Source organism: Schistocerca cancellata, chromosome 1, assembly GCF_023864275.1.
Source record: "Schistocerca cancellata isolate TAMUIC-IGC-003103 chromosome 1, iqSchCanc2.1, whole genome shotgun sequence".
Taxonomy (NCBI): domain Eukaryota; kingdom Metazoa; phylum Arthropoda; class Insecta; order Orthoptera; family Acrididae; genus Schistocerca; species Schistocerca cancellata.
The window spans coordinates 910,786,000-910,798,866 of NC_064626.1; the positions used below are offsets into that span (position 1 = coordinate 910,786,000).

A 12,867-nucleotide genomic window follows, 5' to 3' on the forward strand; every position below is an offset into this window, starting at 1 on the left:
TTTGTGTGTCTATCGACCTGCCAGCACTTTCGTTTGATAAGTCACATCATCTTTTTTTTTAGATATACAAGTATTGTTTGATACGCTTTACCCTTCGGGATTCTTCAAAATAAATTTGTATGAAATGAACAGCCAAAGCTACATCAGTAAATGTAAGACAACTCATACATCACTCCATTAAATAATGTAAAAATACTGACCTCAGCAGCAATAATTTAACCTGCGAATATAACACAACTTCGTATTTTTATAATGATAAAATGGGAAAAAGACCTCATCTTATAATCGCGTAAATATGGTATTTAAATGAAGCGTTTCGAGGGAAATGGACTGATCATGCAGGTCCAATGTTCTGGCCTTCATGTTTCCTGGCCCTTAATCCATTACATTTTTATTTGTGGGCATGCTTAAAGGAACTAGTTTATGGTACTCCACTCACAGAAGCAGACGGCCTAATAGCTACTGTGCATGCTGCTTCAGAAATGGTGGATGCAGATGTGTCACATAGGGTCCAGCAAAGTGTGATCCAGCAAGTGGTGAAGTGTTTGCAAATACAATGTGGTCACTTTGAACATCACCTCTAAGGTGAACGTTGGCCATACACGTACATACTGGCTGTGTGAAGATAAGGCTGGATGTCAAACATACAGAATGGAATCATTGTGATAGCATAATGTGCAGTCTACTGTAGCCTATTTTCTGTGTTTTTTGTACTTCAATGGATACAGATGACGTTACTATAACCACTATTGCTTTTTGTTGGGTTTATTTGTGTCATGAATGAAACAAAGTGATAGTTAACATCTGTAAGAAGCTCATGTTATGTCTTGATGTTTGAATAAAGGTAACAATAACGGAAAGAAATACACAAGATACCACGCTGTGGTATTGTGAATTTGATACAATTTGATGCTTTAACTGGAAAAGGAAAAAAAAGAAAGAAGAAGTTCATCACGAGCACAACTCAAACACTGAAGAGTTTGGATATCCATTCCACATAGCATTGCTTAACTTCACTGAGTTAATGGGATAGCTCTGGCATAGCACAATACATGTTCTTGGGCAAGCTGCACACTGTTACAGCATTATCAGTCTTATTTCTGAAACTGAATTTCTATTAAACCTATCGATGGGACTTGTTTTTTCTAGATACATTTTTGTCTTGAATTGGGATGAAGAATCGCATGCCAACTGCTAACTGCGGAATTTCTTCTTCATCCTGTACATACACTGATGGACCAAAACATTATGACCACTTGCTTCTTCGCATGTTTGCGTCCTTGGTATGTTTCTGAAGGTATGTGATACCAGATTATTATGCAAAGGCCACACAATTTCTATTAATTACAGACCAGCTGTTTTTGGGTACAGATCTGGTTCCCGATATCTTCCAGATGTTTTCCATCCAATTCAGATCAGACAAATTTGGTATCTAAGCAATTAATACGAGTTTATTATCATACTCCTCAAATCATTTCGCACAACTCTGGCCTTGACAGTTATCCCATTGGAAGATGCCGTCACCTTCAGAAAAGTCATCAAGAAAGAAGGGATACAAGTGGTTCTCAATAACATTCATGTATTCAACAGCTGTCATGGTTCTTTCAATCACTACCACTGACCCAAGGTGAATGTGTCCCATTGCACAATAACTCCCACACTGAGCTGTATGCATGGTGCAGTGCATGTTTTGAGCAGCCGTTTTCTGAACAACATATCCGAACATGATCATCGACCTGGTGTAACAAAAAAAGTGATTTATCTGACCATGTGGCATGTTTCCACTGATTCCTCACCCAGTCTCAATGATCCAGTGCCCACTGCAGCCGTAACCAGCAGTGCCAATGGGTTAACATTAGAATACATGGGTGTTGTCTGTTACAGAGCCCCCTGTTCAATATATATCTATGTTGTCTTCTATGGAGCCCCTTTGTTCAATAATTGTCTCAGGAATGAAGACTGGAAATAAATAAGATCATCTCCAACGATTTCAATGAATGTTCATCAAAAGGTCTATTCATGTGTATTTTAAGTGGTTTTGTTTCACATTCACAAAAAAAAAAAAAAAAGATTGTGTGATTTCTCAATCAATCATCACAACTGAATGAACAGGACATTTTTCTTCTCTTAGGCTGTTATTTACTTATTTTCACCACTGATTTTGGCCTCTGAAGTCACTGTCTAGTGAATATTTGTACAGACAGAAATACTTACATTACCAATATGATATAAAGAGTACAATGATGTGACAGCAAATTAGGGTAAGCAATAGTTACCTTTAAATTTGCCAAATGTCTAAATTGATAGCATCTTCACAACCTTTGTCTCAGTTCATATTGGTTTACAAACTGGTCTACGTATCCTGGCATGTATTTTGTACATATAAGGCAGGAAATATACACATACTTAATTTTGAACAAAGAATAAAATGTTGATGGAAGAAAGTTTGGGTGCCTCATAACTGCAGTGCATAAGTACGTATAAGTACAGAGAAGAACTAATAAAATAAGAAAAAAATATTAAAATGTGTTACAAAATGGGGAGTTCAAAAATTTCAGTTTCATTTAATATGTAGGTAATATGAATAATTTTATCCGTCAGTGCTGAAATTACTTACAGCTCATCTCATCTGTTAGCGAGGGGATTACAAATGGAATCACCATTTTTCTCTTGATTAGCTGCAAGCAAAATTCTAGTAAAGCTATAGACATATCTTGTGTTTTTCATTTCTGTTTGTTTGTCTATAATTTTTAAAATGACTAAAAATTTTAGACTCTACCAAAATATCCATTTTCTTTCCTTTCTTTGTCTGCTGGGGAATTTTCAATTCTACGCGTCATTTGAGGTTCAAAAACGGTTCAAATGGCTCTGAGCACTATGGGACTTAACATCTGAGGTCATCAGTCCCCTAGAACTTAGAACTACTTAAACCTAACTAACCTAAGGACATCACACACACCCATGCCCGAGGCAGGATTCGAACCTGCGACCGCAGCGGTCGCGCCGTTCCAGACTGTAGCGCCAAGAACCGCTCAGCCATCGTGGCTGGCATTTGAGGTTCAACTAGGTCTCTTGCTAGAGTCTTCATGAAGCTCAATCTCAACATTACCTCCGCCTTTGGATAAGCTTGATGTACCACATAACAATTTACACCGCAAGCAACATCCACTAATGTGCCATCTTCCTGTCTGGCGACTTGACGTGTAAGCTGCACATATTTGGTCGAGACAGTCCACACCACCTCTTGTTGTGTTATAAACCAGAATGATCTCAGGTTTTCCTGATTCAGGACCATTGTTTACTGAATGGTGCATAGAAGAGATCAGTATTGCAGCTTTTGACTTCTTGGGCACGGAGGAAATCAGTCATGTCTTCTGTAAAACCGTAAACTTTCAGGCCATACTTTGCCGGTTTGTTTGGCTTGTACATTCTAAACCCACACCTTCCACGAAAAGGAACAAGCATGTCATCGACACACACTGTTGCATCTACAGAGTAGCAATAACGCAAAGAGATTTGTGAAATTGTTGCTGATTTGTCCATTTTCTTTCTTTCCACCGATCATCTGGATTGTCAAATCGTAATGCAGACAATAAAAACAGAAATCTTTCTTTGCTAACAGTGCATCTGAAAACATCTCTGCCTGTTCCATCAGTTGCAAACAAGCTGTAAACAGACTCGTTCCCCGACTTGAAAATGGCTGAATACACTAATAGACCAATTAGAGCCTTCAATTCAATGACATCAATATCTTGTAGATAGGATAAGCGATCGTTAGCATACTGTGCTGTAAGCTTAGATATTTTCAGATTTGTCCATCGAATGATTTCGTCTAGAATGTCTGGTGTAAAGAACAGTTTCCATACCTCCAAAACAGCACATTTTTCTCCAAGACTTTTCGCCATCTGTCGCAGTCCAGGAAGCTGCAAGACGATGTTGTGTTGCCTTGTTCTTACGTTAGCTGGTGGCTGATTTTTTCTCCATCGAAAAAATCTATTCTTACTGAAGAAGTAAGCCCCGTCTTCATCAGCTGTCACATCTTCGTCACTTTCAGTTACCTGCTCTGAATTAGTGTTGTGATCACTAAATATCTCAAAATCAGGGTCGTTATCGCTGTCATCAAAATCTTCATCCAAAGATTCAACGGGGAGATCCTGAACATCCACATCTGCCTCACATAACACACGTTGCATAGAAGGCCTAGCTTTCCCCGCCATGGAGAAACAGTAGCATGCAACAAAAACACGGCACACAAACACTATGGTACATCTGTGAGACCTCTGAAGGCTAATAATTACGGAACAAAGAGCAGCAACAATGCTGGCACCTGTAACTTGACAGCCAATAGGAAGGTAAACAGAAGAGTCCATTTGGCTTTGTAGGGGTGTGAGAAATATATCGTCACAAAAATTTGCAGCGGTGTGAGAGATGGTCTATAGTAGTTAAGAGTTAAAGATTCCTGATTTATATAATGGTTCTCTACTGTGGGTGCCATGTCTTATACGTTTTTAATATTGTTATCTGGGTGAAACCAATTTTTTTTTTTAATTCTGGCTACTTTGTTTCGAATATTACCGTAATAGGGGCAACTGCAAAATTATTATTTTGTTTAGTCATTCCTCTTCCCGGAGTAAGATGTTCAGTGGCTGACTTCTGTGCAACTTCTAATTTTTGCTTATACATTTCTTAAATCATTTTTGGATAAAAATCATTTGCTTTGGCAAGGTTTCGAAGGATTGTTATTTCTTCGTTAGTTTTACCTTCATCCAGCTGAAAACTTATCATTCTCCATAACATTGTTTAGAAGTATGCTTTTTTTTGTGAATTGCTGTATTGCATGATCTGTTACCAATTAATGCGTGTGTAGTTGTTGATTTTCAATAAATTCTGAATTTGTGCACTGAATACTTTTTCTTTATTGTCATACCTAAAAAGATAATACAGTTATTTACTTCTACATCATTGGTGAATTTGATCATATCGAGCATACTATTTAATTGTATATACATGTCAGCAATTCCATATTCTACATCATTCAACAGAACAAATGTGTCACTGACATAGTGTTTACAGTTAATAACATTTTCAGCTCTCTGTTTAAATGTCGCAGAAAATTTTCAAACTCCAAATTCAATAACACCTTTTAATAATTTTATGTTATTTTATTTTATTAGTTCCCCTCCCTCTCTATACAATGAGATTATTGGACACCCGCAACTTTATTCTTTTGTCAAAATTATACCTGTGCATATTCCCCACCCCATATTCACAAACTGTCAAAGCACCTAGTAATAGTTTGTAAACCAATACAAATTGAGACACAGATTGTGAAAATGCTACTAATTTAAACATTTGGTAAATTTAAAGGTAACTGTATTTTCCACTAATCTACCTTCACACCACTATGTTCTTATTTCATACCGGTAATGTAAATATGCTTTTCTGTACAGATACTTGGCCAAGGCTTCATAAGCCGAAACTGATACTGAAAATAAATAACAGCCTACGTCAAAAAAAAAAAAGTACCATATTCAATAATTATCTGACTGTGGTACTCTCCACAAAGAAGAATTATCACAATCTCCATGAGAAACATAGGCCCAATTCGCTTGCATCTAGTTCATGGGAAAAAATTATATTTCCATATATTCTTACCTTTCACATCCAGTCTCACTGGTTGGTCAGTTAATAATTCAAATACCTCTTCATTATATATTTCCACAAAGGAAACAGATATGGTCAGCGTATCATCAGAGATGATACAGCTTTCAAATAATCTTCCAGCTGTTCTTGATATAAGACCAGAGTTTAAAGTGTCACCAAAGGCCTGTAAAAATTGTAAAACTAGATTTAATTTGTTATGTGGGACACAGTATGAACATTCACAAAATTAGCTTTACTTAATGCATTGTACAAAGTTAAGAGTGAGTATAGGCTTCTGTGGCTGTTGTAATCGTCAGCAAAAATACACCATGCTGATGGTGAAACGGTGGTATAGAGAACAAAATCGTGACATAGCCACAAACACAGAAAAGTTTTACTGAACACACATACTTACACTAATGATTGGGAATTGACAAAGCTGAAATATAGCAAGCTATAACTTTTCACCTATTCAGTACACCTCCTAATTAGCAATAATTGATTTTATATCTTGTTTTTGACATGTAAGTTCCATACATTTTTGAAAATATTTCCATATTTGCCCATACATATTTGGTTTTCATGAAGGTTTTTGGGTTGTTTGGAGATTATTTACTTGCACAAATACAAAGCTTTCTTCCAATACCTGACAATGTAAGTAGTCTATACATTAAGAAATCGTAATGACGCAGACAAAATACACGACTTAAAACACATTTAGTAATGGAAATTTGAAAATGCCATGGCATAATAGTGAAAGATTTACTTCTTCTTTCTCTCTCTTTTTTTTTTGTCAGAATGAACTTTTTACTTAGTTCACTTTTATGTCAGTTCACTTTGTTCAAACCCCCCACTCCCGCAGTGAACAGATTTCATCCTGCAAATGTGAAACCTTCAGCATTACCTCCTTCTTCTCACCAATTTGTTTTTTTATTTCTGATGTGGAGTGGTAAACCCATGTCACATGGACAGTAACAAATCAGCATACAAAACCAGTAAACTTTCCAATTGTTACTGAGAAATAAATTTCACATTTGCTTTTGACGTAACATTCGTTCTGTGCAAAAGTTTCTTGTGTGCCCTATGAATTCTGCGGCTCATTTCTTTACAGTTCAAACTTACGGAGCAAGTTTCTCACAAACTCTCACTAACTTTGTTTTGGATGGTTTACCCCCAGCAAAATTCATTTCCAACAATCCATTTAAACAAAACACATACAATGCGGTCTAACGTTCTGACGATTTAAAGTGTGAATGTGGGTTATACTGATTTATTTCCCCAAACCGCATTCCACTTCTTTACAAGGTGGCTTACTTGGAATTCTGCAGCCCCTCTTCTTTACGGGATAGTCAGCTGCTAGAAAATCTTTCGACTTCTTCTCCGTCAAATAGTGTTAGGTACAGGAACATTTAAGCCTCTTTCTACAGATAAAATGAGTAGACATACAAACTTTCCTTTAGGTCAGTTAACAATGTATCTGACTTTCAATCACAATGTAATTCACACTTTCAACATACATATGTAACTTTCTGTTAAGTACCTCGTACCGTCAAACATTAGAAATAAAATGAGTTACAGTTAAAAGAAAGTTGGCTTGACTACCATGACATTCTTAAAATGAATCTGAAAATACGTCTTGCCTCTACCAAGACTGAGTCAAGAGTCTATAAGAGTACTTCCTCGGCTGTTCTTGTTTCACATAACAATAGTCAGTGACACAATAAGCACAGAGTGGCATAATAACTCCATGGTTCTTCCTTACACACGCACTAACACATTTATGGATTTCCAGATGGGTACTTGTTGGTGCCGTTCGACTGCCACATCTACTTTCTTCCCGTGACTGATTTTAAACCTGAACACACAGACATGTGACGCACAATAGGTAGGATTTTACCATCCAACCAGACATGTGACACACAGTAGGTAGGATTTTACCGTCCAACCAGACATTTGACACGCAGTAGGTAGGATTTTACCATCCCACACTCACATCTAGAATATCGTGTGTTCGAGACAGTAGAAGGCTGAGTGGTTCTAGAATTTACACAGAAATTCTCAAATCACTACATATCCCCCCCCCCCACCCCCCAAAAACACAGATCAAACACACGATATTTCATATGTAATCATTATGCAAGTAATACCACCCATAATAGCATTTCATATTTTAACAGCATACATCATAAGTTTATATACAAATCTCTTCTTTCAGTAACAATTCTTTGTTCTTTCTTGAACAATTTTTCGTTTATGGTTTCTTGATTCTTTCCTTATTTCACCTTGTTATTAAGACACGAGCATACACTCGAGGTTTTAGTCAGCTTTACTAATATTTAGGAATTGTGAGGACTCTTTTTCTTTTCTTTATTTCCTTTTTTAAATCGTAAAATCCAAGTGTTTATGACACATGAGTAATTTATTTTCTATTCTTATCTTTTTGTACTACCTTTTTCCTAATATGTACAATTTTCATTAGCTGTAGCTTGGAGGAACTCTGGGCGAAAGTGTCCTTTTGACACTCATTTATTTCCACGAAACAAAATAATGCTAGTCTTTGATGGAATTTACACTTTCCACAATAATTCCTATAAAATTTGTGTCTTTTGTCACGATACTGTCCCCTTTTCCTAGGATCAGCACCTATTCCTTGCTTGTGGGTTGACCTTAGGAGTACACTTCCTCTTTCTTTCCTCAGATCGTCCTACCTCTAGGTAGGTACATCTGCCCTTTATGCTTAGTGAATGCCAGGTACACCCCCCTTATCCTTTCTGAGTAGGCCTCACAGCTCATTACTCTAATATACATTTCTATGTCTACCATAATTAAGTATCTTCTGGTAAAGCTGAAAATTTATTTTAAACTTCGGATTCATTCTTTAATATGTCATTCGCTCCCTAGAGTCTTCCTCTACTTATCAACTTCTATCCATTCAATAGATATTGTGTCTGTATATACTACTGGCACCCCCTTATCCTTCAGTTCATCAGAGTTTTTATTGCACTGAGGTTGCTCACACCTTTTTCTTATTTATCCATTACTCATTACTAATTTATAGTTGTTCATTATGTATGTGTACCTCTTCTTATGTATATTTGGTGTAGAACTGTCATACTCCCCATATATGTGAGCATAATTCCTTATGTACACATCTTTCTCCCCCAAAACACCTGGCAGTTATCACATCGTGACAGGCTTTGTCTTATATAATTTAATGTTTGTGTAGAAGTGTATAAGTACACAATCAAAAAGTGACAGAAGAATGTACAAGCAAAGTGAACAAACTGATATACTGCTACAGAGGAATCCAGACCTACCCCTTTGTGAAGATGACTCATTATTATTTGTACATATAAATATCAGGTCATTAAGAAACAAAACTGATGACCTGAGTTTTTTGTTAGGCGTGAACAAGAATATTATATTATGTATCAATGAACACTGGTTAAGTGAAGACCAACTGCAGTTATATGTAGCCCCAGGCTGTGATTTAGTAACAGGTTATTGTAGACCAACACACAACTATGGGGGGACTCTATATATATGTTAGTAGTGGTATAGACTTGGATTACAGTGCCCTTAGTGTTAATGATTACTGTATAGTAAATGTACTGGAAATAGCAGCAATGTTACTGCCCATGTTAAAACTCATAATTGTGTCTGTATACCGCACACCTGATAATGAGGTTGAAGTATTTACACAGGCCTTACAGAAACTGATACTACACCTCGATGTTGTTGTTGTTGTTGTTGTTGTTGTTGTCTTCAGTCCTGAGACTGGTTTGATGCAGCTCTCCATGCTACTCTATCCTGTGCAAGCTTCTTCATCTCCCAGTACCTACTGCAACCTACATCCTTCTGAATCTGTTTACTGTATTCGTCTCTTGGTCTCTCTCTACAATTTTTACCCTCCACACTGCCCTCCAATACTAAACTGGTGATCCCTTGATGCCTCAGAACATGTCCTACCAACCGATCCCTTCTTCTAGTCAAGTTCTGCCACAAACTTCTCTTCTCCCCAATCCTATTCAGTACCTCATTAGTTATGTGATCTACCCATCTAATCTTCAGCATTCTTCTGTAGCACCACATTCCGAAAGATTCTATTCTCTTCTTGTCCAAAATATTTATCGTCCATGTTTCACTTCCATACATGGCTACACTCCATACAAATACTTTCAGAAACGACTTCCTGACACTTAAATCTATACTCGATGTTAACAAATTTCTCTTCTTCAGAAACACTTTCCTTGCCATTGCCAGTCTACATTTTATATCCTCTCTACTTCGACCATCATCAGTTATTTTGCTCCCCAAATAGCAAAACTCCTTTACTACTTTAAGTGTCTCATTTCCTAATCTAATTCCCTCAGCATCACCCGACTTAATTCGACTACATTCCATTACCCTCGTTTTGCTTTTGTTGATGTCCATCTTATATCTTCCTTTCAAGACACTGTCCATTCCGTTCAATTGCTCTTCCAAGTCCTTTGCTGTCTCTGACAGAATTACAATGTCATCAGCGAACCTCAAAGTTTTTATTTCTTCTCCATGGATTTTAATACCTACTCTGAATTTTTCTTTTGTTTTCTTCACTGCATGCTCAATATAGAGATTGAACAACATCGGGGAGAGGCTACAACCCTGTCTCACTCCCTTCCCAACCACTGCTTCCCTTTGATGTCCCTCGAATCTTATAACTGCCATTTGGTTTCTGTACAAATTGTAAATAGCCTTTCGCTCCCTGTATTTTACCCCAGCCACCTTCAGAATTTGAAAGAGAGTATTCCAGTCAACATTGTCAAAAGCTTTCTCTAAGTCTACAAATACTAGAAACATAGGTTTGCCTTTCCTTAATCTAGCTTCTAAGATAAGTCGTAGGGTCAGTATTGCCTCACGTGTTCCGATATTTCTATGGAATCCAAACTGATCTTCCCCGAGGTCAGCTTCTACTAGTTTTTCCATTCATCTGTAAAGAATTCGTGTTAGTATTCTGCAGCTGTGACTTATTGAACTGATAGTTTGGTAATTTTCACATCTTTCAACACCTGCTTTCTTTGGGATTGGAATTATTATATTCTTATTGAAGTCTGAGGGTATTTCGCCTCTCTCATACATCTTGCTCACCAGATGGTAGAGTTTTGTCAGGACTGGCTCTCCCAAGGCTGTCAGTAGTTCTAATGGAATGTTGTCTACTTCCGGGGCTTTGTTTCAACTCAGGTCACCTCGATAAGTGGCCTAAATATAGGATTTTAATTTTTGGTGACATAAATATCGATATAAGGCAGAACACACCTAAACAACTTAATCTTCTGAATACGCTAAGATCACATGATCTGCACTGCATTAATGAAAGCCCAACAAGACAGTCTGCCTGCCTTTATAATGTAATCACAAATGTTGAGACAAATCAGTATGAACTAGGGCTATTCAATACTAATTTTTTATCAGACCATAAAGGTATTTGGTTAAAATTGATAACAGAAGAGCCAGCATCTGTCTCCAATAAAATTAAGTACATTAGGCTTTTGAATGAAGAGAACATTGATAACTACAGAACACAAATAAAGATGACAAATTGGAATTACATTCTGCTGAAAAGTAATCATATTGAAAAAGCGTTATTCATTAGTGCATTGTCAGATACATTTTAAACTTGCTGCCCTAAAGTAATGAGAAAAAATAAGGGAACTATGAGGAAACATGGTCTCACATCAGCGCATAACTGATTCACACCTGACCTACAAAGGCACAGAACTCTGTTTATGATTTCCTATGACAAATCAAAAAATAGTGAAGCCGAAAAAGCAAACTACATAAGTTTGAGGAACAAATACAAGGCAGAAATTAGGTTAAGCAAGTGCATGGCAAATGATGATTATATTAATAAGTCCCAAAATAAATGCAAAGCAGCCTGGACTGTTATCAAGACTCATCTGGGTAGAAATAAAGATGTTAACAAAAATAATTCATCTGATGCTTGTATCACACCGGATGATTTCAACACCTTCTTCATTAATGCTGCCAGTATGAATAACAGTGCTGCAAATGAACATATCCGTAAATGTGACAACAACCATATATCAAATAACAGAAATTCATTTCTACAAAATTTTGAGGATATGGTTCCTGTGTTTAAATGGAAAGAAGTAAAAGTAACAGATATTAAAACTGCAATAGCAAAACTAAGTTACTCAAAATCAGAAGACATTTATAGTCTCTCCAATTTTGTAATAAAAAAAATAGCAGTTGTAATAGCCACATCCACTCTGTTCTCTTATGAACCGGATGTTTGTCAGTGGCTGTTTTCCTTCATCCTTAAAAATGGCAGTCATTACTCCACTGCACAAGAAAGGTGACAAGTCTTATGCTAATAATTACCGTCCAATCTCCCTTGTATCCATCATATCAAAAGTAGTGGAATATTGCATACAGATCCAAATCAGTCAACATGTCTGTAAATAATATTCTTAGTGACTTTCAGTATGGCTTCAGGTCCGGCCTGTCAACGGCAAAAGCAGTTTAAGATGTTGCTTCATATATATTGTCATCATTCAAATCAGGATTATCAGTTAATGCCACTCTTGTGGACCTCAGCAAGGCATTTGACTCAGTCACAGGATACTACTAGAAAAACTGCACTGCTATGGTATTAAAGGCTGAGAACTATCTCTGATCAGATCCTATCTGAGCGACAGAAAACAAATTGTGTACTTTAATAATATGAGGTCAAATGCCTTGGATATCATGCAGGGTGTACCACAAGGCTCTGTGTTTGGACCTTTACTTTTTATAATATATGTAAATGACCTGCCCAGCATCATGTTATGTAAATCCAAACTCTATGCATATGATACTGCTGCTGTTACAGCAGGGAAAGAGTTACGAAAATTAAACGAGGAAAGTGAGGCTCATCTCAGAGCAGCCATCAAGTGGTTCCAACTCAATGACTTGCATATAAATCATGATAAAACTGTAAATATTCTCTTTAGCTTGTGTGCTAAGAGTGATGAGATTGATTGTGTCTCAGCTAAACTACTTGGGATCCATCTTGATCCAAAATTAACGTGGAAGAGTCATACCGATTATATTTGTACTAAGTTAGGACGTGTGACATATTTGTTAGGTAAACTAAGGTCTGTGTTAGTGGTAAGTTATTATTCAATGCATACTATACCTTTTTCCACAGCCATTTAACATATGCCACTTTGTTGTGGGGAAACT

At 36.9% G+C, this 12,867-nt stretch overlaps 1 protein-coding gene across 11 annotated transcripts in view; it reads right to left on the bottom strand.

Moving 5' to 3' along the window:
* LOC126191122 (kinesin heavy chain-like) overlaps positions 1–12,867 on the bottom strand; it is a 368,280-nt gene that overhangs the window by 298,366 nt on the left and 57,047 nt on the right. For all 11 annotated transcript variants that reach the window (XM_049931913.1, XM_049931897.1, XM_049931888.1 and 8 more), the window contains one exon: positions 5,656–5,827. In XM_049931913.1, the coding sequence (XP_049787870.1) occupies positions 5,656–5,827 (172 nt within the window). The remainder of the gene's footprint in view (positions 1–5,655; positions 5,828–12,867) is intronic.